Source organism: Cryptomeria japonica, chromosome 11, assembly GCF_030272615.1.
Source record: "Cryptomeria japonica chromosome 11, Sugi_1.0, whole genome shotgun sequence".
NCBI classification, from domain to species: Eukaryota; Viridiplantae; Streptophyta; class Pinopsida; order Cupressales; family Cupressaceae; genus Cryptomeria; species Cryptomeria japonica.
In genome coordinates, this window is record NC_081415.1 from 719637227 (window position 1) to 719665087 (window position 27861).

The 27861-nt window shown below is 36.5% G+C and overlaps 1 protein-coding gene across 2 annotated transcripts; it reads left to right on the forward strand.

Annotated features, from left to right (window-relative positions):
• The first annotated feature begins 15623 nt into the window (after nucleotides 1-15623).
• On the forward strand, nucleotides 15624-25380 carry LOC131061285 (calcium-transporting ATPase, endoplasmic reticulum-type). 2 transcript variants are annotated; one of them, XM_057994876.2, is made up of 9 exons: nucleotides 15624-15859; nucleotides 18098-19491; nucleotides 19771-19876; nucleotides 20014-20135; nucleotides 21597-21875; nucleotides 22084-22467; nucleotides 23813-23922; nucleotides 24088-24316; nucleotides 24434-25380. In XM_057994876.2, exons 2-9 carry the CDS (start codon nucleotides 18133-18135, stop codon nucleotides 24995-24997), a joined length of 3153 nt encoding a protein of 1050 aa, XP_057850859.2. In that variant the 5' UTR covers nucleotides 15624-15859; nucleotides 18098-18132; the 3' UTR covers nucleotides 24998-25380. The 2 variants fall into 2 exon arrangements, with proteins under 2 accessions (XP_057850859.2, XP_057850861.2); XM_057994878.2 differs by lacking the exon at nucleotides 15624-15859 and adding an exon at nucleotides 16921-17144.
• Nucleotides 25381-27861: the final 2481 nt, after the last annotated feature.

A 27861-nucleotide genomic window follows, 5' to 3' on the forward strand; every position in this document is an offset into this window, starting at 1 on the left:
CCTCTTCTTCCTCAATTTCTATTTCTCGTTGCCTTGATCGCGATCGGGTTTGAGCCATTTTGTTTGCAAGTTTGTGTTGAAGTTGATTGAAGATGATGATGAGTTGTTCGATGAAAGATGGATGATTAGTGGATTGTAGATCTCTAGCACTCTAAAGGTAAATGTAACCAGAATTCTTTCTTTGAATTGCTTGTTTGTTTTGATGAGTTTGGATGTGATAAGGTGTAGAGAAATCTGAGATGTGTTACAGATTTTGACTACCTAGCAATGAGAGGATTCACTCATGAACTAGTTTTAACCTGCGTAGATGTGTCTCTTAGGATGAGCTTATCCTAGATGTAGAAACAATCTAAAAGTGATGTGATGTGTTTGATTTCAAGCAATATCTAAAAAAGGAATCTTGGGACAAGAACCTCTTAATGTTTTGAGAGTTTTGGGATGAATTGATGATGGAAAAATGATGTATGAATGAGATGATGGATGTTTTGTTTTCAACTTTAATAAAAACTTTGTGTTACAAATGGAACAAACTCTACTTCTTCCCTTTCAGGCGTTGGTGGCATTTCTCGAGCTGTGTTGTAGGTGATACAGATGTTTGGGAAGAAGTTGGGATTAATCTTTCCTCCTTGATTTTTGTGATAACTCAGAGCTCTATATTGCATAAAAGCTCTGCGGTTCAATGATTCGGAATCAAACTCGTTTGTTTTACCTTGAAGATAGAGACGCATGCGATGTAGAAAGACTCTATGTGAGACAAAGATTTGTCTATTGAGATAGAAGAATTTCCTCCTTTTGATCAAAGCCTTTGAGCTTAATGGTCTTCTTTTCAAGGTAATATTCTGATGACACTTCTTCTTTCGCAAGATGTGAAGAATGGTCATAAATTTTTGACTCTTTGTTTGTTTGCACTTTGTTTTTGGTATTTTTGGTTGTGTTGACAGATGTTGGATGAATACTTTGTTTTTGGGATTGATTTTCTGATTTTTCTTTGACAAGAAAACAAAGCAAGCACACAAACACAAAATTGTAGCCTCAAAGGCACGAATGAGTATGGGTCTAGATTAACCCAATCCTTGGACTTGTTTCTGACCCTTCTTTTAGATGTATTTTAAGATGTATTTCCAAAGCCTGAAGTCGGCTCAATTTGTACTTGGTCTGTAAAACGAACACACTTCAAACACTTTTTATCCCTAAGGTCCAATGGCCAGTTGTGATAAATTTAGCCCACATCTTGATATTTCTTCAACTTTGGTACTACATACCTTATGAATCCCACCGTGGCAGGTAAGGATGTGATATACTAAGTCTTGCACGAGCATAACAAATAGATGATCCCTATGATGGGGGAGTCACCACTTTTATCAAGTCACAAGTGACTTTTCAAAAAGCTATGTTTCTACTCAAGGAAATATGTATGGTGAGTATCTTGGGAGCAAAACCTTCTATGCTCTTGCACTAAATTGTATCTCAAATATCCTCAATCAATAGAACGGGTGAGCTACTACTTAAAGGTGTTTAGTCATGTTCGATGGCTTTGGACATAAGTTCATTCTGCAGTGACTCACTTAAGAGCCTTGTAACTGGTGGTGGGGCCCATTTGTCCTTTCGGCCAGTTACACTGTAGGAACAGCTATACCCAAGGCTACAACTTTCGCTCTCACCTGATTTCTATAGCGGCTCGAAGGATTTACCGCTCGAGGTCGTTCCCAAGAGTATCGATCCCTTGGCAGGCCTCTCTTAAAATAAAATTTTTGAGTGTTACTAACACTTTTCTCTTGCACCTAGGACCACGAGAGCCAAGGGAGAGGATAGTGTGTGTTAGAAGTAGGTCCACTCGACTGACTTTTGTGCACAAGCGTGCCAAACACAAAATTCACTTGTTCTTTTTAATCCATCATGGCAATATGATCTAACTATTTGGAGATGTTGCTCCAACAGTCATGGTGTTCTTTTTAACTTCGAAGCAATATGTTTTGTAATCTAGAAGTTTGAAAGTCCTGGTCAACTTAATGAAAAACACGTTTGCATGAAGGAAAATTTGTTTTTTTGCCAAAAATAAAGACAAGTGAATTGTTCTTTTTATCGCACCAAAAATTTGAAGTGTGGATTGTGATTTTTAAGTTTGATGCAAAAAAGAAATTTTGCCTTGTTGATTTTAAGCACCAAAACGAAGTTTGTTTCCTAACTTGCAAAAAAAAAAATAAAGTTGTTTTTGTATAAGTTTGTGGTTCTTTTTACCTTTGAACAATGAAATTCTTTTTAAGAGCCCCAAACAAATGTGTGATTCTTTTTTTTTAAAAGCCCAAATTTGAAATGTGAAGTTAATTTTAAACCAAAATAAAAAGTGAATTCATTTTTAAAACCAACTTCTAAAAAACAAGTTAGTAAAAAATATAAATCTACTTTTTAATCTAATTTAAATCTGCACAAAAGAGAAAAATAGTTAGTAAAATCCGCCTATTTGGTGGGCTTCTACAAGCCTAATTTTTTTTTTTTTTGGTTTTTTTTTTTTTTTGGTTACAAGGTGATTTGTACAACGTTTTGTTACAATAGCGCTAGTCTGCGTTTGAACAGAGGCACTATTTAACACAAACGCACTAAAAGAAAGGGAAAGACAGAGAAGGGAAAAGCACTGAAACAGAGTGAATAGCGCCAAAATAATGTCAAACGCACCAAAACAGTGTCAAAAGCGCAACCTGTGTGACATTTTCAACATTCAAACATGTTATTGGTTAAAAAAAAAAGTTGCTCTTTTTGCGTGTTCGATTCACGTCGGGTTCACCAAATGATGCTCTGCAAAAAGGGATTAGAAAATCTGTTTGATGGCAACACACACAAGAGCACAAAAAACAAACGTTAGTGTTAGCAACAAAAGATTATCCTAAACATGCATATCAAGAGAGATATTAAGCATGAAATAGAAAGCATATAAACATAGAATGAAATAGCTAATCAAGATGCTCATAGTTGCTCCTCCCTTGTTCCTCTCCTCTCCAAGTCCCAAATGAGTGTAGCTCTCAGCTTTTAGCACTAGCCATGGATGCCATATGGAGATTCAAGATGGTTGAATATGATAAGCAAATACTATGCAAGAGTAGATAGTGATGCTATGAAAAAGCTCTATGCTAATGCCAGTATAACAACAATACTCTAAATGCTTCTCCTTTTGCTTGAGGAGAAGGGTTCTATTTATAGAAGAAATAGGGAAATGAAGGGTTAAGATTGAGCAATCTTAACAAGGGTTAGGATTGAAAGTTGGGGATCCATGTGCACAATTGGCACCAATAAAATGGTGACAAGTTTCAACATAGGATTGGGTTGAGAGAAGAGGTTGGAGGCATTAAAGGCCTGAGAAGACCTCATGGTTATCTAGAAGGCAAGGGTCAAGTCTAAATTAAGATTACCCACTGGATTAAGAGTTAATTCAAGGATAAACCTTTGTGCAAATGTTTAAGAGATAATCATGGTCAAAGCATTAATGGCTTGATGAGACCTTTGGGTTGGGTAGAGGTTGAGTCAAAACAAATGTTTTAACCATGTGGGAGGGTTTGAGGTAACCATTAATGGTTATTGGAGACTTTGGGGATTAAGTGGTTGAAGGTTGAAAGCCTTCAATGGTTATCAAAGACTTTGAGCCATTTAGTGGTTGAAGGTTGGAAGCTTTCAAAGGTTATCCAAGACTTTGAGGGTTAATTTGTTGAACACACAAAGCATTAATTGTTTTTCAAAGACTTTGGAGTCTTTGAGAAGTGACTCCAATTTGCTTAGGAATGTGACAATATTTAAGGGATGAATTTAGGCTAATTAGGAAGGGTTTAGAAGAATCTAGAAGGGGTTTAGGCATACAAGTGGATTTTGTAGGAAAATGCAAGTGGGAGAAATTTTGGTATTTTCAATTAAAATAAAATCATTTATTTCAATTAAATGGTGTAATTTGCATTTGGATAAATATTCAAATAAATATTAATTTATTTAAATGAGAAAATGAAGATAAAGCATTTAAATGCTTGAAGACTTTGAGGGAAACCTTTAAAGGCTTGAAGACTTTAAGGAAAACCATTAAAGTCTTAAGAAGACTATAGAAGGAAGCCATCAAGTTTGAAGACTTTAAAGCCATCAAGTTTGAATACTTTAAGGGAAACCATTAAAGGTTTCAAGTGGGTGAGGATAAATAGGATTTTAAATAAATAATTTATTTAAAATAGTTGTGCAACTTGCTTTGGTAGGAAAATACAAGTGGGTGGAGGATAAAGGTGATTTAAATAAATTGTTTATTTAAAATAATTGTGCAACTTGCTTTTGTAGGAAAATACAAGTGGGTGGAGGATAAAGGTGATTTAAATAAATGATTTATTTATTTAAATGTGAGAGGTGGGATTTTGGGGGATTTAAATAAATATTAATTTATTTAAATGTGAGAGAAGATTTAATTAAATAAATATGATTTATTTATTTAATTAATGGTCTGAATTTGGTTAAGTGAATTAAATCAAATAAATTGAATAATTTATTTAATTAATAGGAGAATAGGGTTAAGATGAATTAATTAAATATTAATTTAATTAATTATTAATTGATGGTTAAATAATCAAATAAATATTAAATATTCATTTAATTAAGTGGACAGATTTATGTGACTACATATAAAATAAAAGAATTGAAAAAAAAAGAGATTATAAATATTTAAAAAAAAATCAAGTTCTACTTAAGCCACTTTATGAATTCTTTTCTTTGCATGATATTTTAAAAAGATATTTTATATAATGCATTTGAATTTCTAAATAACATAAAAATAAAATAAAATAAATATTATTTTGGAAGAGTTCATTGGTTGGAAATCATGTGTCATATTGGAAGAACTTTAGTTATTTTAATATGGAAGATAAAAACTTCAATTGGAAAAACTAGACACTTTAAGAGCTTATGAGGCTTTAAAAAGGGAGACCTCTTTCTAGATTTGACATAGAGAATCCAAAAAAAGAAAGCAATGTTTCATTTAGAGCATATTTGAAGGTATAAACAATATTTTCCAATAGGGGGTTTTTATTCCATAGTGTAGACATAGGGGGTTTTTATTACATAGTGTAGATTTAATATTTTTCTAGCTCTTTTGTGGGTGAAAGTATGAGATTTTGCCAAGATCAAGGGCACAATGAAAAGTATAAAAGAGAGACAAAAGAATGACAAGAACAAACTGTATTCTCATCAATATGCAAATGATCAACTAGATTAACCAATACAATGAATATGGGCCTGCTTATATAGGCAAGGTCATATGGATATACAAGCACACAATCATGACATGTGGCTCAATGAGAAACAAGGGTAGGTAAGAAATACTAGGGGTAGGTAGGAAAAATAATATAGTATTCCACAAGAGGTGGATGACCCACCGAATGTGGAGTGTAACAACAAAATAAGACCACAAAAGGTGGAATTTCTCCTACAAGCTATATCCCTATGTGCACACTTCCCTAAGTGTCTCAAATCCAAACTACTAAGAGGTGCATTATCCTAAGTTAACTTAAGTAAAGTGTAATAATATCCATAATGAATATTTATTTACACCAACACCCCCCCTTAAGTGCAACTTAGGGGAATGAAGACTCAAGTCAACAATGCAAGATGGGTCTCGGCTACAAGGCCATGATAGGTACCCATGTACAATATGCAAATGCAAGCAAAACTATGCAATGCAATCTCTCACAAATGGAGAAAGGGAGAAAACCTAGTAGGAAAAAACTCCCCCCAAAAGAGAGATGAATGTACAAAAGACTCTCAAAGAAGAAGGACAAAACCTCAAAGAGGAAAAAGTCCCCCCCGTAAGAGAGGAAGGAGAAGTCAGCTGACCCCCCCTAATGAGACATCTCGCACCCCCAAGAGAGATCACAACTGCTGGAACTTACTCTCGGTGAAAGGTTTGGTGAATATGTCTGCAACTTGCTCTGTTGTAGGACAATACTGCAAATTAATGACCTGTTCATGAATCAGCTCTCGGATGTAGTGCATATGGATCTCGATGTGTTTGGTCCGTTCGTGTTGGACCGGTTTCTTCGAGATTGCAACAGCACTTTGATTGTTGCAATGTAGAACTGTCGGTCGTGGAGTGGTGAACCCAAACTCTGTGAGAATCTGTTGAAGCCAAATGGTCTCAGTCGCTGCATTAACAACTGCTCGATACTCAGCCTCAGTCAAAGAAAGAGAATATCATGTTGCTTCTTGCGCTGCCAACAAATGGATCTTGAACCAAGGTGAAAATTGTAACCTGAAGTAGACTTACGATCATCAGGATCGCCAGCCCAATCAGAGTCTATGTAACCAACCAAGCGAAGTCCTGTGCCTGCTGCATAGTGAATCCCATAGTGATGTGTACCCTGGATGTAATGAAGGATGAGTTTGGCGGCTTTCCAATGAAGCTCATGTGGTTCCTGCATGAAGCAGGAAACCATGCCAACTGCAAATGAAATATCAGGGCGTGTGTGAGTCAAGTAGATGAGACTACCCACAAGCTGACAATACAATGTGGCATCAAATAGTGGAGAAGAACACTGAGTCTCAAGCTTGACTCCTGAAAGAAGGTGACTGCTAAATCTCTATCCCGAGAAAGTAGTGCAAAAGACCCAAGTCAGTCATAGCAAATCTATCATGCAAAGCAAATTTCACCCTGCTAATGATGGATGCGGTGCTCCCTGTAATGATCAAATCATCAACATAGAGCACAATTATCAAGTGAGAGTCATCTTGTCACAAAATGTAGACATTCGGATCGAAATGACACCTGGTGAACCCTGCTTAGAGAAGAAAGGAATCCATCTTGGCGTACCAAGCCCTGGGGGCTTGCTTGAGGCCATAGAGAGATTTTCTTAGTCTGCAAACCAAGGAAGTATCCTGGATGAAACCCTGTGGCTGATCCATATAAATCTCCTCATCAAGATCACCATGAAGAAAATCACTCTTCACATCTATCTGATGTACAAACCAACCATGAGCTGCAAAAATAGCAAGTGTCAAGTGAATGGAGTTCATCTTGGCTACGGGCACAAAGGTCTCAGTATAGTCAACACTTGGAACCTGAGAGAAACCTTTCGCAACAAGTTGATCCTTATACTTATCCACACTACCATCCACTGCAAACTTGGTTCGATAGATCCACTTACATCGAACCATCTTTCTTCCCTTAGGGAGATGGACTAAATCCCATGTGTTGTTCCTGATCAAGGAACTATACTCTTCCTCCATAGCTTGGTCCCACTCAGGAACCCCTGATGCTTCTCGAAATGTCTGTGGATCGAAAGCGGTAGCAATGAATGCATGTGGAATATCCTGATGCTGTGATCGAGTCCTCCGTGTATCTGAAGGATACCCAACAAGAGAACCTGCTGACTCAAGTGTTTGTCAAGCCCAACGAGGTCTAGGTGGAGGTGAAGAATGAGGCTCCTCAACTGCAAGTGGACCTTGCGGAGGTGTAACCCTACGAGTCAGAGTTGAAGGAGTCTCATCATCTGAATCACTAGCATCACTATCCACAATGGAGGAAGGTGGAGGAGGTATAGAGGCTAAGCTAGGAGAGTTTTCCTCAAAGTGAACACTTCTCTCAATGAACACCTCATGTGTCTCAAGATACATCAATCTATATGCCTTAACACCCTCAGGATATCCAACAAATATGCAAGGCCTACTCAAAGGTTCTAATGCCTTGCATTTTTTGTGGATGTATGTGAGCCCATGCTAGACACCCAAAGACTTTGAAATGTCTCACAATCGGTTTCCTACCAGCCCAAGCCTCAAAAGAAGTAATACCTTGCAAGGCTTTGTGAGGAACCCGATTTTGGATGTGTGTGGCACAACTGATAGCCTCTGCCCAAAAGGCGGGATCAAGAGAACGTGCATGTATCATACAACTAGCCATTTCTTTGAGAGTTTGATTCTTGTGCTCTGCAACTCCATTCTGCTATGGAGTGTATGAAATAGAATGTTGAAGATCAATCCCCTCAAATGTACAAAAATCCTCAAGTCTCTTGTTCACATATTCCCTTCCATTATCTATACGAAGAATCTTGACCACTTTCCCGGATTGCTTCTCCACACGAGTCTTGAAGTCCTGAAATATGTCAAATACTTCACTCTTATGAATGAGAAAGTAGACCCAAGTGAAGTGGGAGTAGTCATCAATGAAGGTGAGGACATAGAGGGCCTTGCTAAATGAAGGTGCTGGAAATGGACCTGCTACATCGCTGTGAACAAGTTGAAGAACTTCCAAAGCTCTCCAAGCTTTCCCTTTATCAAACTTCTCCTCGGGATGCTTGCCCATGGAACAACTTGAACACACACCCTCTGAAAAACTGATTCGAGGTAGACTCATGACCATGTCTTTAGTGTTGAGCTGCTGAAGATAGTGGTAGTTGAGGTGACCAAACCGCTCATGCCAAAGATACTTTCTGAATTTGAATGAGTAAGCAAGGCCCTATAAGGAGAACTTGGCACAAAGTGGGAGAATGAATAAAGCCTTGAGTTGTCATTGACTTGTCCCACTGCTACCAAGGCATCATCATCAAGTTCCTTTACCACAACTGAATCGGATGTAAACTCAACCTTTTTCCCATTCCCATAGTGAGTGATTTGGTAGATAGAGAGAAGGTTGGTAGACAAGTTAGGAACCTTGACCTTCAACCTCTACTTGTGTATCATCACCTATGTAAATGTGGGGTACCTTAGATGGCTCCAATGAAGAAAACTGCTCCTTTGTAGAACCCATGTGATAAGAGGCACCTGAGTCAAGTACCCACTGCTGTGAAGAATCTGTTGTAGCCACAAATGCTTGCCCTTTTCCCTTGGACTATGAGGAAGAGGAAGGAGATGAATCCTTCTTTGTGTAGGCAGATGGCAAGTTGATGTTGTTTTTCTTAAGAAGATTTGTCAACTCGTCAAATTTCTTGGTGTGGCATCGATGCTCATCATGACCATACTTCTTGCAATATGCACAAGTTGGTTTATCCTTCTTAGGTGGAGTCCCCTTCTTAGACGAGGATGAAAAATCGCCTTGTGATGGAGATGATGATTGCCCTTTTCCTATTGTGACTTTGACTTAGATTGCTTCTTCTTGTTGTTGGAATATTTGCCTTGACTCCCTTGAGTCCCTTGATTAGCCACCAAAGCCTTGGACTTTGAAGACTTGAGGAGCCCCATATTCAACAACTTAGATTGTTCCAATATCAACATTTTTGTGAAAGCATCAAATGAAGGCATAATGTAGGAACTCCCCATTGTCAAATAATGAGTTTGGAAGGTAGACACAAATGCTGCATATTCTGGTGCAAGCTTGTCTAACAAGTTGAATATCAACTAAGCATCCTTTTTGTCAATTCCACAATCCTTAAGCTTTGCTCTTAGCTCATTTGCTTTGGTTGGATTGTATCAAAAATCTTGGGATCTAAGTTGGTGAGCTCATTGTCAATATTGTAACCTATGATTTCATCAACTTGACCATACAATTTCTAAAACATATCCCAAGCCTCTTTGATTGTAGTACATTTCTCAATGTGAAAAATGAGGTCATCTGAGACATACTTACGTAAAGTTCCAAGAGCCATGCAATTCTTAGCGAGCCATTCTAACTGAGTATTAGGATCAGCCTTAGGATCAGGTTGTGTTGCTATTGTTCCATCTATGTAATGTGAGGGACCTTTTTCCATTAATTTGCTCCATACTTTAATTTTCCATGATGCATAATTATGTTGAGTTAAAGGTGGAAATTTATGAGGACTCATTGCAACAAAAATGAAAGAGCACAAGGAAAGAGATGCACAATCACACAAGACACCCCCCCAAATTCACTTAATCAAAGACACCCCCAAAATGATGATTTGGCACTTTATACTTAATGCATGTACAATGGGCCACTTGCAAAAAATGGAAAAGTGGGCTTCTGATTTCAACTTGACAACTGCCTCAATAAGGCCAAAAGAGAATCAAACTAATAATTCAAGAGATCTAAACTAAGATCCAAGCAAATTACAAGTACCAAGTAGGCCAAATAAACCAATATCTGAAAGTACAATTTCCACTCAAAATAATTGAAATCTGATCATGGATTATGAAAGTAGACAAAAAATGCACTTTAAAAAAAAACGACACCTGAAAAGGAGGTCGTATGAGCTCAAACGAAGCCTTTGAAGTTGCAAAATTGAGGATTGGACAGGTACAACTGAGAGAATCCAAAAATTCTAAAAAACCTGTGCACCAAAATCATAAAATAATCACACCACTGCGAAAAGCACGAAAAATTAGCCCAAATAAAAAAAAAATTGCACCCAAAAAGGAGCAAAATCGAGCAAGTTATGAGCCTCCAAAGTTGACCCAAAAATCCAAACTGCTCAACAGAGAGGGATCTAATTTTTTTCAAAAAATGCTGTCTGGGCGGTGACTGTGCACTGCTGACTGGGCAGAAGGTACGAACCCGCAAAAAATTCCTCCAACACCCAAAATTCAATTTTTGTCAAAATAGGTCGAGTTTATACTTGATTTTTATGGAAATGGTCTCCCAGACGCAATGGTGAGGTCGAAAACGCTCTAAGATGCCTCCAAAAAATGCTGTCTCTCAGATCCAAAAATAGAAGCCTTCCAAGATGTCTCCAAAAAACAATCAATTGAAGCTCCAATGACTCTGATACCATGTGAGATTTTGCCAAAATCAAGGGCACAATGAAAAGTATAAAAGAGAGAAAAAATAATGACAAGAACAAACTGTATTCTCATCAATATGCAAATGATCAACTAGATTAACCAATACAATGAATATGGGCTTGCTTATATAGGCAAGGTCATATGGATATACGAGCACACAACCATGACACGTGGCTCAATGAGAAACAAGGGTAGGTAAGAAATACTAGGAGTAGGTAGGAGAAATAATATAATATTCCACAAGAGGTGGATGAACCACCGAATGTGGAGTGTAACAACAAAATAAGACCACAAAAGGTGGAATTTCTCCTACAAGCTATATCCTTATGTGCACACTTCCCTAAGTGTCTCAAATTCAAACTACGAAGAGATGTATTATCCTAAGTTAACTTAAGTAAAGCGTAATAATATCCATAATGAACATTTATTTACACCAACATAAAGAAGTGAATTCGCAACAGTTTGTGACTGAGTTTGACCTCCCAACTCTCCCATCTTGCCTCTTTATCATTTGAGAACCAAACAAGTATAAAATCTATGTTTTGTAGAGCAAAATTTAAATATTATATGCTGATTTTTATCTTTGTTTCTTGCTTATAAATACAAATAAATTTGTATGTTTGCATATCAATTATATGCATACACAAGTAGATTGTGTATGCAAATGATTATATGTAACCATATATACAATATATTAAACAAATCATTTGATTATTTTGTGAATTGGTAGTCAATCTAAAGTTATGATATTTCATTTTTTAATGCTAAAAAGTAGTTAAATTTTTTTGTGAGAATGATGTTATACACATAGTATACTTCTTCGTTTATGAATATTGAATATTTTTCATTGCATTACCTTACAATTACGTTCAAGAAAATTATTAAAAAAAACAAACTAAAAAATAGGGAAATCAATGCATGCAAATGATTCATGAAAAATTTAAAGAATAGTTGGTAAATTTCACTATATTGATGTATGCAAGTGGATGATAAATGCATATATTTTTTATGTGTATTGTTAGATTGATTAAATTTTCCTTATTATGATGTTAGATTAGAGAAAGATTATTGGGTTGGACTATTGGAGATTTCAGTGTTAGCACACAATACTTGTACTCTTAATTGTATTATTTGGCTTGTTGGTGATAGACTGCCTAAGTCAATTATTGTACCATGTTTAATCATGTACTTATGACATATGATTATGTAGCATGTATTGAGATATTGCTCATTACTTGATGTAATTGAAAACAAGCTTTGTCAATATGGTATTTATAATATTTATTTGGATTTATGTGATAAATTTGGGTTTCACAACTCTCTCTCTCTCTCTCTCTCTCTCTCTCTCTCTCTCTCGTTGGTTTATCTACTTGATTCAAAGGGATTATTTCAATTGTGTTTGGATGCATAGTTGATTTGAATCTATCATTTATCCATTAAGACCTTTGTTGCACATGCAACATCAATCAATCTCATGTGTTATACAAATGTATGCAAAAAATAAATCGAAATTTTCTCCAATTGACCTTCCACAACTTCTTGACGTATCCATTACACACCAAGATGCAATTGCTAGTTTATGTAAGAAAATAAATTGCAATATCTGACTTTCTCACTTCCAAACTTTTCAAACTCTTCATAAGACCTAAACTCTGAGGACCCACCACTTTGCAGAAAAGAATCCATAACAACATGTAAAGAGATAGGGTTGAACCACACTTTTTGAAGAGAAATTCCCTAGAAGCCATGGAATGGAAGAGGAGGACCATGAAATGTGGTCAATTATTGAACTCAACTACCTAACTACTTTGATTCCTTCCTTCCTTCCTTCCGTGATGCCCAAGCAAGCCTTCCTCCTTTTCAATGTCAATGAATTCAATGTGAAAAAAACAATCATGTGGAATTTGTGGGAGAAGACGGAGACAACAAGACTTGTTGGAAACTTGAAACAAAAGGCACAGATGATAACGACAGGACGACAGCATGACGTCTGTACTTCACCTTGGTGGGGCCCTCCAATAACGGTGGATATGCCCTCCAAGCTTTGTGGAATGAATCTACACCTCACTATTCTAGGGTTGGAGGCACCACTTAATATTCAGCGGTCAAATTAAGCAGTTTAAATCCCTCGTACTTTCCTCCTGGTGGGGGGTGGGACCCCAGGAAGGTTTGACTTTATTATTAAGGGAAATAATAATTGCAGTCACGCCCTCTTTCTTGTGTAACTGGCCACTCTTTAACGAGGAGGAAATAAGCACGAACCTTCCTCGCATTGCACGGCCTCCGTATTTATTATTTCTTCAATCAAAAATAAGACTGTCCGTGCGTTACGGAGGTACCGAGGCTTGGATTTTCAAATTTTGTCTTGCCCTAATTTCATGTTGTACATTGCATTCACTTCTAACACATGAACATTGAGCATAGGGCCCTGACCGAAACTTCAGTTTCAAAATGGTATATCAGATTTTGACAAATTTTTTTGGTTGTTTTCGTAACTGTTTATAACTATTGTTAAAGACAAATACTGTTAGATCCGTTATGCATACAAAGATCATGAATTGGTCATTTCAAAGTATCTTCCGAAACAATTTTCTCACTGAATAAGTTGAATTATGGAAAAAGAAATCATGTATGTCAAGAGGTTAGTCTTGTTTATCATAACACACTCTATATTTTGCATATGACATAAGAGAGAAGCCACTTGATATAAGAGGTGAATTCTTTGCTTTTTATTGGCCTTATGTTTCCATGTTCTTAGTTAGTATGTGGATAAATCAAAGACATCTTTAATTGTGCATGTTGATACCAATGACTACAAACATGTGTTGTGTTGTTCATATCACTTCTTCGTGTGCTTTCTATCATTTGTATTTGATCTATTTTATTATAACACATACCTATGTTGTAATCGCCCTCACCTATTCTCCCATTTACCTTTTGTGTCCAATTTACATCTTGTTCTTTTTTATTACACCTCATTTGTTGTACTTTTCACACTAATTTCACCTTGTATCTTTGGTTTCATGCTTAACTTTCTTATCTAAGGAGTCATTTTGGTTTTCACTTTCCCGAACATATTTTATTGTGTTTTTGCTTACACCTCCTCCTTGTTTATGCTTTATTCACCTTTACCTTTGCCTTTATTTTCCATTGGGTTGATATTTTACCTTTTGCATCCTTATATGCATTTGTCTGTTATTAGTCATGATTTTTTGGACCTTGCCTTACTACTTTGGATTCTTACATAACATTATTATTTCTTGTCATATTGCTTGTCATACGTCTCCATGCTTATTATGATACTTTGCTTATGCTTGTCCACATTTGTTATCTTACCTATGATTATGACATTTACCATGTAAGATGATGCTCATGATTTCTCCTTTGACCTTAGATTATGACCCTACATTATCATACCGTACTTTTAGAGCTTACATAACACTCATAGAGTTACCTTTACCTCCAAAGTATCATACCTTCTTCCATGATATTTGAGCCTTCATTGCCTCATCGTTACATTGGTGGACACAATGCTTCCCCCATAATTTGTTATGCTTTACTTAACACACATTCCTATACACTTACCACTTATACCCATCCATATGAATTTTCCGTGAATCTACTTATTTATTATACCTATACACACACATATTACCCTCTTTGATTTGGCCCCTTTCATGAAACTAGGACATGTCCATCATTGTGGGGATGTCCTTGAAAGCTTGAACTTGTCCTTCTTAAATAAAAAGATTTAAATTCAAATTTAGATAGCTTCCCTTCCTACCTATGTCCAACTAAACATAAATTTGCATGATTTATTGCATGTCCTTGTATTGATAAGCATTCAATGCATTCATTATAATCATTATTTGGTTTTGTATCATAACATGTAGATTTGGAGTACTAAGAGGAATTTAGATATGCATAGACATTCCATGATCATATGAATGAATAAAGATGTTACATCATTTTATACACCTTTTTGTGGATTGATCTAGGAGACAACATGTCCTCAACCCTACCAAGACATTTATAAATATTGCCACTCTACATATATCCAAGAATGAGAAAGCAGTAGGTGAACAAACGAGCTAAGTTCTATAGTGTACGCGATTGAATCCAAATTCGTAACACTAATCTATGATCATATGAATGAATACATATGTTACATCATTTTATACACCTTTTCGTGGATTGATTTAGGACAACATGTCCTCTGTAAACACAATGACCACCCTGCCTAGACATTTATAAATATTGTCATTACATATATCCAAGAATTAGAATGTAATAGGTGAACAAAAGAACTAAATTCTAGAACATCCCTAAATGAATCCAAATTAATAATAATAATAATAATCCTTGACTACAAAGAAAACAGAAGCATCCATTCTGGCTCCAAAACGACAATACGAATTGACTAACATGCATGTTTGTTGCACGTTTTACACTGTCGATTTTGCAATAAACAGCTGCGATTGACTAACACGTCACTATCATGCTGTACGAAAGATCTATTTTGAAGCCAGAATAACCACGGTCAAAGAAAACAAATATCCAATATAAATTCCAAGACACTTCATTGACCAAAATAAACATATAAGACAGGCATCTAATAAATTTCTAAATCTTTTACTTAAACCACACAATCTTTAAACCACTTACCTTTACATTTAATTTTCTGACCTTTTCATATAAATGGCTCAAATGCTTTACTCAACTCATACGTGTTATTAAATTAACCTAGTGTGGAAAGTTTCAATCCCTTTACAAGTGGGTATCCAATTCGAAATAAAGTGGACTCTAACAACCCCTAAAGTCGGGTAAAGAATTGATAAAATTTTGATCTGACAGACAGACTAACCGTCAACTGTATGCCCAATGTATTAAATAGCGCAAGTTCGAGAACAACACACAATATTTGGGTTTTTAATGAGTTAAGAATAATTAGAATTATAATGCGTGCTGGGCTGGAAGTTTCAAGGAAGGTGGCCCGAAGGTCACCTAGAAATAATGCGATTTCTTTTTCGTTGGATTCGCATCTTTTTCAGGTTTTCGGCACTGCTTGTGATAAAAGATCTGTCCTCCTTTTGACGAGGATTGAGCGAAGAATTGTGCTAGAAATGTGAAAAGAGAGAGAGAGACCAACCAGAAATTGCTTTGCTTTCTGCAACTGGTAGGTTATTCGTATGCTTTACAAAGCCAGAGCATTCATGAAAATGCTTATTTTGGGGTTATTTTTGTGTAGTAGTGTTGTAGTGCACATTGGTAGTCACTAGGTCGAAGCTAGTGGTGCATCCTTCGGTGCTTTTTTTTTTGTTTCTGTTTTTCCCCCGCTTTGATTTCGTTTTGAAATGTTTTTGAATGAGTAGGTTCTGTTTTAATTTGAAAATTTTCTTTGGTGGGATTTGCTGGAAATGGATATGATACGGATATTATTCTGTTTTGTATGTTTTCTGAAACTAATTGCATCTTGAAAATTTGAGTTTTGTTTGCTTCTGTGATGTAAATGGTTTGATTGATACTGAGATTCGGTTGAATCCTTAATTAATGATCTTTTCGATGTAGAGATGTACAGTTTGTTTGAAAAGTAGATCAGACTTATAGGAAATATCATCGCTTTCTCTTGAAAACATGAGAATTTTTATTGTTTTATGTCCATAACCCTTATTCACATCTATATCTTCAAGCTCTATGGGATGTAACTCACAAACACTGAAGTTATTAAGCATGCGGACTACGCGCATAACAATTCAACTGCCGTTGAGTGGGAGGAGCTTGAAACTTCGTATATACTAACATTAAAACCGCAACCATATTCTGAAGAGAGGATTACGGGGAATAATATATGAACTTCATTTCATTGGAGTGGATCCCAGTGGATCTATATCTTGAATTCTTTTTTGGTGATATATTTTTTGTGTGTTGGGTTGTGGTATAGCAGTAAGTTGGGTTAACATCACTATCTAGGTATGTAGATTATCCATGGTGGGCGTGGCACATGGACCTATCGTAAATCAGACTGGGTTTATTCAGGTCTATTCTAGCTTATTAAAAATTCTCATTTGTTTGTCGAACCCAAAGATACAGTCGTGGGCGTTCACAATTCAGCGTTTATGTAACACCCTGAGGGTGTTATTAATGTTCAAGGACTTGTTTAAGGAACATTATTTTCTTGATGCTTCAGATTTTGAAGGATTTGCTAACGCCAAGCAATATTCAGGTCTATTCAGGTCTATCGTAAATCAGACTGGGTTTATTCAGGTCTATTCTAGCTTATTAAAAATTCTCATTTGTTTGTCGAACCCAAAGATACAGTCGTGGGCGTTCACAATTCAGCGTTTATGTAACACCCTGAGGGTGTTATTAATGTTCAAGGACTTGTTTAAGGAACATTATTTTCTTGATGCTTCAGATTTTGAAGGATTTGCTAACGCCAAGCAATATTCTTCTTTGTTAAGGTGAAATCGACACTTCATTGTTTTGAGGTTTTTCAACCTTTTAAGAGCAAGTTTATTGTTTTTGGTTTTTAGGGCTTTCCATTTTTTGAACTTGGAATTTGTTGCCATACAGTAGTTCATTATATCTTTTCATGTTTTCTTTCTTAAAGAATTTTTATCACGGTGAAACATCTTTGGTAATTTGAATTCAATATCCTGTTGGTTCCTGTAGATATTAACTTCTTATTGTTTAATGATTTCGTTAATTGGAATTCTTAATATAAATCGTAATGATGTTAGGAGAAGCGTTTGAGATTTACGTCTAAAAAAGCCAATTTGTTGGGTTGTTCAGCTGCTTATTGGTTGATGATATCTTTAATTGAATTTCCTTGATGTAAACCGTAGTGATGGTAGAAAAAGCATTGTAAAATTGCATCTACTGAACCAAATTGTTGGAGGGTTTTCACTATTTGAATTTGTTTCAGAACAATTTTATGCTATATCTAACTTGTTGCTGAAGTGTTTTGCTTAGCTGTGTAAAGGATTTTGCAGTTTGTATTCTTGTCGGTTGGTGATGCAGCTGCTAGCTGCTTATCTAAATTGTAATGATGGTGTAATCATCATGGCAGTTATTAATTAGAATACCTTGTGTAAATTGTAATGATGTATAACCATGCTTTTTCTAATTGCATTTAATTCGAGTAAGAACATTCCTTATAGGATGGCATTTGGTTTGAAACAGTTGTAGGGTGTCTGGTGTAGGTTTTTGAATATTTTTAGATGCAAATTACCAAAATAATTTTATGATTTAATGGGATGCTAAATTCTTGTTTATGACAGAAGTGCTTGCTTGACAGTGGACTAGTTTTTGAGCTCGTGTAGACTTGTATGACTCAAAAGTTGTTTTGAGAGCAGACTGATTTTATAACACATCTTAGGATTTCTTAACGGTGGAAAAATCTATTTCATTTCAGATTCTTTGTTTTGCTGATTGCGCAATACTGGATCCATGGAGGATAAGCCATTCTGTGATTGGTCCAGAACAGTGGAAGAATGCTTGAAAGAATATGATGTGAGTTTAGAAAAAGGATTAAGCTCTCAGCAAGTGGAGAAACACCGACAAAGATATGGATGGAATGAGCTTCAGAAGGAAAATGGCAAGCCTTTGTGGAAGTTGATTCTAGAACAATTTGACGATACACTAGTTAAAATTCTGTTGGGGGCAGCTTTCATTTCATTTATTCTTGCCTATGTGGATAAAAATGACATTGGTGAGGGGGGCATGACAGCCTATGTGGAGCCTTTGGTAATTCTCTTAATCCTTGTGCTTAATGCCACTGTAGGAGTATGGCAGGAGACTAATGCTGAGAAGGCTTTAGAAGCCCTCAAAGAAATGCAATCTGAGCAAGCAAAGGTTCTGAGAGATGGCTATAGTATTCCAAATCTTTCTGCCCGAGAACTTGTTCCAGGGGATATAGTTGAACTCAGGGTGGGAGACAAGGTTCCTGCAGACATGCGAATTGCATCCCTGAAAACATCAACCTTGAGGATGGAACAGAGCTCTCTCACTGGAGAGAGTCAGCCTGTTATTAAAAGCACAAACAAAATCCGTATGGATGACTGTGAGTTGCAAGCTAAAGATTGCATGGTTTTTGCAGGAACTACTGTTGTCAATGGTTGCTGTACTTGCATTGTTGTGAGCATTGGAATGTCTACAGAAATAGGACAAATTCAAGCACAAATCCAGGAAGCTTCTTTAGAAGATGATGACACACCTTTGAAAAAGAAACTTGATGAATTCGGGGAATATCTGACAAAAGCCATTGGTATTGTTTGTCTTCTGGTGTGGATCATAAGCTATAAAAATTTTCTCTCATGGGAAGTTGTTGATGGCTGGCCAAAGAATATTAGGTTCTCATTTGAGAAGTGTACCTATTATTTCAAGATTGCTGTTGCTTTGGCTGTTGCTGCTATACCTGAAGGATTGCCTGCTGTCATTACGACTTGTTTGGCCCTTGGGACTCGGAAGATGGCACAAAAGAATGCCATTGTGCGGAAGCTACCTAGTGTTGAGACATTGGGTTGTACAACAGTAATTTGCTCTGACAAGACAGGCACGCTTACAACGAATCAGATGTCAGTTACTGAATTTGTAACCTCAGGTCACACTGCCAGTTCAATTCAAGAATTTCATGTAGAAGGAACAACATATAACCCCACTGATGGGAGCATCTTAGATTGGCCTGCACACATGAGTGCAAATTTGGAAACTCTAGCAGAAATTTCTGCAATTTGCAACGATGCAGGAATTTCTTGTCAGAGTCACCAGTTCCGTGCTACAGGATTGCCCACTGAGGCAGCTCTGAAGGTTAGTTTGATTCCTGTTTTTGTGGTTTAACATGTATAAATGACATATCTAAGTAGGGCTTAAGTCAGTGTAGATAGAATATTAGGTGGAATACCTGTGGACAAAATAAAATTTCAAGTTTGTTACAAAAAGATTAGGCAATCTCAAGTTTACATCTAGGACATAGATTCTCCTGCAATTAATTAAAAATCAAAAGGAATTCTAGTGTTACATTGTCCTTATGGTGTTTTATACATCGTTTAAAGTATTTTATGTTTCCATTTTGTGTGCTATAATAAGGTTTTCGTTGAAAAGATGGGAATCTCTGGTTTGAAGGCGATGAACATTGGTAATGGTGGAAACCATATTGCCAACTATGCTATTGAGAATGGCACAGTAAAATTAGGTGAGTGCCTATGCCCAGTTTCTGCTATGACCCAGCAGTTTGTTTATTGATGTTCATGTTTTTCGGTGATATTTTACAATAAATATATTCAATGTGCTTTCTTTACTTGTTGACTTTATGTCTTTGCTTTAATGCAGTTTATTGTGATCAGTTGATAGCAAAGTCAAAGAGATTGGCTTTGTTGGAGTTTGATCGAACCCGGAAATCTATGGGTGTTATTGTTAGGAATCCTTCTGGACAAAATCGCCTCTTAGTTAAGGTTTGTATTTGATTAAGAATAAATTTTGTTAATGTTGTGAATTCCATATTAGCCACTTTTTATCCAGTTGCTTTAATCATTACTTAAACCACAGAGCACATATTCTTCTCTTACAACTGTCTGCTTTGGTTGACCGTTGATGTACTGAAATATATGAAACATTCTTTATCCAGTCAGTTATCCTGATTCCGGGTGATATCTTGGGGACAACACTCTTAGAACCTAGATGTGTTGTATGCAGAAGCAATGTTAGACAGTGCATTGAAATGATAAACAACATTCAAGTTGTGAAAAATAGGACTTACAATAGAGCTGATACAGAATCTTATTAATATGTACATTTTGTACATGGAATACTCTCCAGGGAGGTGTATGGTTATTCAACTCCACTAGCTACACCTGTACTCTAATCTCCAATGATATGCATCTATCTAGATTCTAGATATGTATACATAATGTTACAAGGGCAAAAGAACTGTTGTGGAAGATGAAATGGTTGCTTTTCTACATGTGATTCTTCATCTTCTGATGTTCAAGTTGCACTGCAAGAAAATGTGATTTTCAAATTTGGCTGTTGAATCGCAGGTGGGGCTCTGCCTCTCTAAGGAGGAGGGGCACAATACTGTTAGCACCCAGTGTTATCACATGTTCTGGGTTGACCATTAGCAGTTTTGAATCTAGGTGTCTGAATCTTGACAAGACCATAGGTAGAGATTGCAAAATGACAAACACTTGAATGGCTCCATGTTTAATCTGCCTAGGATTCCCAGCCTCATTCGACAGATACAGTGTTTGGTGAACATAGAATGATGATCTTGTAAGTACTATGGGTTGCTAAAGGAAGTTGTATGTTATTGTAAATCATAAAAAGTGAATTGGTGTTAATGCACTCCATGAGAATGAGCTTTGGGGGAAATCACCATAAGTTGTATTTGAGAACCCTGACATAAAGCAGATATAATCTCTTCGCATAATTGTCAGGTTTGGTTGATTTATCAAAGTCACACTATCTTAGTCATATAATTGCCCTAGTTTTCTGCACTTTATTTCTTCCATTATTTCTACCTATTTGCTGCATCAGGTTCCAGTGATTATGGTAAATGATGGGATGTCTGCTTACTCAATGCCTCTAGCTTGTTATTTTGTTGTGACTTGAAATTGAGAGTCACATATATCTTCTAGAATCTTTGATGCAATATTTTCTTTATAGATGTAGGTGTATAAGTTCATATTTGATAGGGTAGAGATTGTTATGGACATGAGAATGATTTTTTAGATACTGGCAACTCACAGCGCTAGCTCATGAAGAGCATGAAAACCATAGATTGTAGAAGGCAGTTTGCTTTGCACTTAGCAGGGTTTTATTATTTGTAGCTTTTTATAGGTATAATACTTAATAGTTAATAGTTTTGAGTCTTGACTGCATTTACTTGGTGATATTAATGTCTAACTTTTTTGCAGGGTGCTATGGAAAATGTATTAGAAAGATGTTCTTTCCAACAATTAGCAGATGGAACCATAATTGAAATGAATGATGTATCTAGGGAGTTACTCTTAAAGAGGCTTCACCAAATGAGTTCTAAGGCTTTGCGTTGTTTAGGCCTTGCATATAAAGAAGACCTGGGAGAGTTTTATGATTATGATGGAGGGAATCATCCTGCTCATATGAAATTGTTGGACCCTGATAATTATTCTCAGATAGAGAATAATTTGATCTTTTCTGGTCTTGTCGGATTGAGAGTAAGTTCTGCCAATTCTAGGGCAATGCTTGTCTATCTTGTCGTCTGCTCTTGTTTTCCTTTAATTTAGATTCAGTGTGCTGTTTGAGAAATTTTGTATTGCAGATGTTTCACATTTTTCTTTTCCACGAGTTCTTCCTGGGTATGTAGTATTCTTCTTTGCATTCCTTTCAGTTAACACAGTATCATGAATTATTCCAAATTGATAGGACTGTCCTCGTGAAGAAGTTCATGAAGCAATAAAAGATTGTAGAGAAGCTGGTATTCGTGTGATGGTGATCACTGGTGATAACAAGTTCACAGCAGAAGCCATATGTCGGGATATTGGTGTATTTTATGAAGGAGAGGATCTCAGTGGAAAAAGTTATACTGGAAGAGAATTTATGGAACTGCCCTTGAGCAAGCGTCGTGAAGTTTTGGCAAAGCCTGGTGGTCGTGTTTTCTCTCGAGCAGAACCTAGGCATAAGCAGGATATAGTCCGCATGCTCAAAGAAGCTGGTGAGGTTGTTGCAATGACTGGAGATGGTGTAAACGATGCACCTGCTTTAAAGCTTGCAGACATTGGAATTGCTATGGGAATTGCTGGTACAGAGGTATGCTGGTCTTCTCTCTTTTGAAGATTCTCTTATTCTTGTTGGATAGTTTTTTTCTCTCTCAATTCCATGATTATTTCTGTTTATTTTGGAAGGAATGCAAATATTGTTTTCTACTAGTAAGATTAGTAAATTTTAAAGATCATTCTCCTAATTAAAGCCTATCAGCGTTACTCTGACATGTGAGATCTAAGGTTTGTTGTGATACCGTAGTAATAGGTCTCAACTGATAACAGCTTTCATTTTTCTCTCTGTGTGTAAATTCATCTATCTCCATTGAATTCTTTCATGATAAACATATTTTTAATATTTTTTTATCACATTAGTTTGGCGATAAGTGATGCGACCCCATCAAAATAAAAACAAAGAGGATATTGAAGAGCTAGATGAAAACAATGGGGTCGCATCAATTATCATATATAAATCCTCATGATATAAATGGACCCTGCAGCATACGCAGCATTATGGCTCCCTTATGGTAAAACAAAGATACTTTATATAGGGTGTCTGACCACTATTATATCTTGGGAAAATTCTTCAGCACATGCCCAAACTAAATGTATTAATATTCCTTTTGAATATCAAAGATGGTCATTACTCTGCTGTTAGCAATGTTAGGTAATTGTTTGGGAATTTTCATTATCGTGATTTGGGATCAGTATAGTGTTGATTAGTGTTGTTATTAGTACTGTGATCAATTGATACTGTCATTGTTCAATTGGGCCATCATGCTTGTCATAAACATGAATACGTGTGATCAGGCTTTCATTTCTGTGCAGCATTGAATGAGGCCTACCCATTACTTTTTTCCTCAAATGGCAGGCACAATTGCTGCCACTGCTGCAATTTTAAAGAGGTACTTGAAGGGGTTAGGGAGACTAATGTTGTCAATTGTAGTAGCCATTTTGTGTATCGATTAGTCTCTTAAACTTGATAGTTAAGGAGAACAATAGGGTTAACAGGTCTTATTTACCTAGTTGTGTTTTATTGCATAAAGGGTTCATTATCATTTTAGCAGAGTTATTGATTAACATTATTAAAGAGATTTACCACAATTATCTATGATCAATAATCTCAAATTTAATATCCAAATTGGACTTCATGCTCTCTTGATCACTAGCATTTTAAGGCCTAAGGTGTTTAGTCAACCAACAATGTGCTACAGATAAACGGTTTTTGTTGAGCTTTTGCTGCCATCAGCCTATGTTTCCCTTTATATTACTATTATTTGGCTTATAATTGTATAATGTGCTACAAGCCTTAGGGTACTAAATATAAAAATGAATGTGCTTCATTGTATTGGCTATATCATAATCATATATTCAACTTTTTCTCTGTATTTCAGGTTGCCAAGGAAGCATCAGATATGGTCTTGGCTGATGATAATTTCAGCACTATTGTGTCTGCTGTTTCAGAAGGTCGTTCAATTTACAATAACATGAAAGCTTTCATAAGGTAGGCATCTCTGTTTCTGATAATAACTATGAGGACTTTGGAAAGGGAATCATAATGGATTCAATGATTCACGAGAGATGTTTCCCGTAGTTAGTTACACTGCATTATGGTTTACAAATAATGGAAGAGATGTATGGCTCTTATTATTTGATATATCTTCTGCAGGTACATGATATCATCAAATATTGGTGAGGTAGCTTCTATATTTATAACTGCTGCATTAGGCATGCCTGATGGCTTGATACCAGTGCAGCTTCTTTGGGTAAATTTGGTCACAGACGGTCCTCCTGCAACAGCTCTTGGTTTTAATCCTTCTGACATAGATATTATGAGAAAACCACCTCGGAAAAGTAATGATGCCCTAATTAATGCCTGGGTGTTTTTCCGCTACATGGTATTCACTTTTATATTTCTCAACCACTTATTTGTAGTTATGTTTTGGTTGACATTTGATTTAGACTTTGGATGTAAAGTAATTTTAAATCTTTTCCCAACTTGTCACTGAATGCAGGTCATTGGTTTATATGTGGGGCTTGCAACGGTTGGTATATTTGCTTTGTGGTTCACACATGATTCATTTTTAGGGATAAACTTATCTGCAGATGGCCACACGTTGGTAACCTTTTCACAGCTCACCTCATGGAGTGAATGTCCATCTTGGGAAGGTTTTAGTGTTTCACCATTTTCAGCTGGTGTGAGAATTCTTTCATTTGATTCCAATCCTTGTGATTATTTTTCAAGTGGAAAAGTCAAAGCAACAACTCTTTCTCTCTCTGTACTAGTGGCCATTGAGATGTTCAACTCACTTAATGCCCTGTCTGAGGACAATAGTCTGCTCACCATGCCACCATGGATTAATCCTTGGCTAATGTTGGCAATGTCTGTTTCTTTTGGGCTTCATGCTTTGATCCTTTATGTACCGTTTCTTGCCAACATTTTTGGCATTGTACCCTTGAGCTTGAGCGAGTGGTGTTTAGTTATGGTAGTTTCATTTCCAGTGATATTGATAGATGAAGTTTTGAAGTTCATTGGAAGGACAATGTCAAGAAGACACCAGAAGTATAAAACTATTTAACTGTGGACTGCCTTTATTTGGCTTTTCTAACTGGCTGTCTCTACAATTTTGCAAAATGTATTGTCTCCAAGATAATTTTTGTCACCTGGAATTTTTTCATCAACTCTACAATACATAAGAGGAGACTTGATCGAGGGTCATGCATTGGTTTCAATTAACAAATAAGGTGACCTCTGGAAAGGAAAATGAGCAACGTATTTGCTGTCCTTAATGTAATCAGACAAGGTTTCCAAAGGCATATCTCTGTAATGCATCTCAACTTTTGATGATAGAAATGTTCTTTATACTAATCCAAACTGACATGTTTGTATCTGATTTTCATGTTGTATATGTAAAACTTTATTGCGAAGTAAACTGAAATTGTTGCCGAATAGGTGTCTTTCTACTTTTGCCAAATAAAAATGGAATTCTTATCTAGATTTTGAATGGAACTCATGATTACATGTTTGGAGTGCAGTGTATTTGAAGCAAATTGAGAAAATTCTTGAAACATGGGAACCTTGAATATGCTGGTTTTGTTTTCCAGGTGAACTATACAAAATTATAGCGGTGATCTAATATTTTGGACTTTTTAATCTGCTTATATTGCAATCAGAACCATGCTACCGGATGGGGAAGTTTTATCACAACACTTTGAAATTTTAATTGTTGACAATAATGGGAGTCAACTTAATAGTGACATTGTCCTTGTAACCAAAACCTTTTACTATTCTGAGTTTTGGATAAGCCCTTTACCATTCGCACTTCGCATGACAAAAGTATCAAGCACCTATTTTCTTGTTTAGGTACGATGCAAGAATTTGAAAAGGAGGCAAAAGCATTTATGTTGGAGTTTAAGAAACAGGCATGTAAACATCGGTGTGCAGAGGGACAAAAGGTCTGATTGTTCTGCTAATAAATTCATTTACTTTTCTCAATTAATCCATATTCACATAACGTCATTCTAAAAAGGTCATTACGTATGCGGATTCAATAATAGAAGTTAAAGTGTAAAATCAATAAATAGGTAAAACATAGTATTATTTGTTGTTGTATGTAGCTAGGTCGGAGCCCTTTTTAGGACTGACCTAGCACACCTAGTGTGTGTGTGGCCTTGCCGGCCTTAGAAGGCTTAAATAACTTGTGTTAGCTGTGCCCTAAGTGGGCGGTATATGTAACTGTTTAATCTTGACCTATCCATATTGGTGCCAACCTTAAACTTTGTATTGTCATTAATTTGATCTCATTGTAAAGCTGACCTAAGATAACTTGGAAGGCTAGAGTCTCATATATATGTAAAGACAATCTCATTCAAACACACATTCATCGATTACTTCCCTATTTCGGCATCACACTGGACATCATTGGATGCACAACGAACATCATTAGAAGCACCACAAACACCATTTAAAGATCAACGAACTTCATCTCTGTGACAACAACCCTATTGTTACATCAACATCTGAATTGCAGATAAGTTCATCATTGTTGTTTGCCCTAGGTTGAAGATATTACTGTGCATTGGTTGTTGATTGCTTCAAGTGCTGAAGCTCATTGTAAAGATACATTTGGTTATTGCTTAATAAAGATCTGAGATTAGTTGTTGGGTTTTTCACCTTCAAGAGGGAGGTTTTCCTAGGGTATATTGGTGTTTATTGTCCACATTGATTTGGTTATGTTATTTTTGATTATTTTGCTACAGTCTAATACAAAATTAACATGGTATCAGAGCTAAGGTTGTCTCAGTTGTGATCAGACTTTGTAGCAACGCTCCTATTTCACATTCTTCACACCATTTCCAACATTCAAGATGGTGTATGGTCTGAAAGTTGAAGACAGGGTTGAAGGGGCATCGAATTTCACCTCATGGAAATTTAGAATCCTTGTCACTCTAGAAGAAAATGATCTTTTGGATTTCGTGCAAGGAAGGGAGCAATATGAACCTGAAGATCAAGATGAGAGGCTTCAGTTCAAGAAGAATGCAATCAAAGCCAAGAAGATCCTCATTGACTTCGTGAAAGATCATCTTGTTCCCATCATCTGCAAGATGTCTTCAACCAAAGATATGTTCAAGACATTGGAGGGGATGTATGAGATCAACAACACAAGTAGAGCACTTGCATTGCGTCAACAACTTCATCAAGGCAAGATGGCAAAGGGAGATTCAGTCTTTACCTACTTCATGAAAATTTTAGAATTGAGAGATCAACTCAACACCATTGGAGATGAAGTTGTGGACAAGGACCTAGTCATGCTTGCATTGAATGGTCGTCCTCACTTATGGGAGCCATTTATCCAAGGCATAAGTGGGGGATTCAAATTTCCCAAGTTTAACCGCATTCGTGCTGATTGCATTCAAGAAGAATCGAGGTTGGCTGCAAGAGGTATGATCAAGAGCTCTCATGGTAAAGACTCCCATGTTCTTGCTACCCAATCCGTCAAGAAGAAAAGAGGAAATTGGAAGAAAGGTAACTTCAAGAGGAACAAAGATCAAGGGTTAGCATTTGCACCTGATTCCAAGAAGAAGAAAGACCTCTCTTGCATTCAGTGTTTCAGATGTGACAAGTTTGGTCACTATACAAGAGACTGTCGGTCAAGACCGATGCAATAAGGGGTCAACATCAGTGAGGTTTCAAATCAGAAGGAAGCATAAGACAACTCCAATGAATTCCTCTTCATTTCAACCCTGTCAAGCAACGTTCCCACAAATAGTGATACCTGGTTGATTGACAGTGGAGCTTCTAGACACATCACTGGCTAGCGAGAGCATCTTTCAGATTTGGTTGAGAGGGAGTCTAATCTCCAAGTCATTATTGGAGATGATGTGCGCTATTCTGTAAGAGGGTTCGGTGCTACTTCCCTCAACCTTGATTCGGGAATCTCCC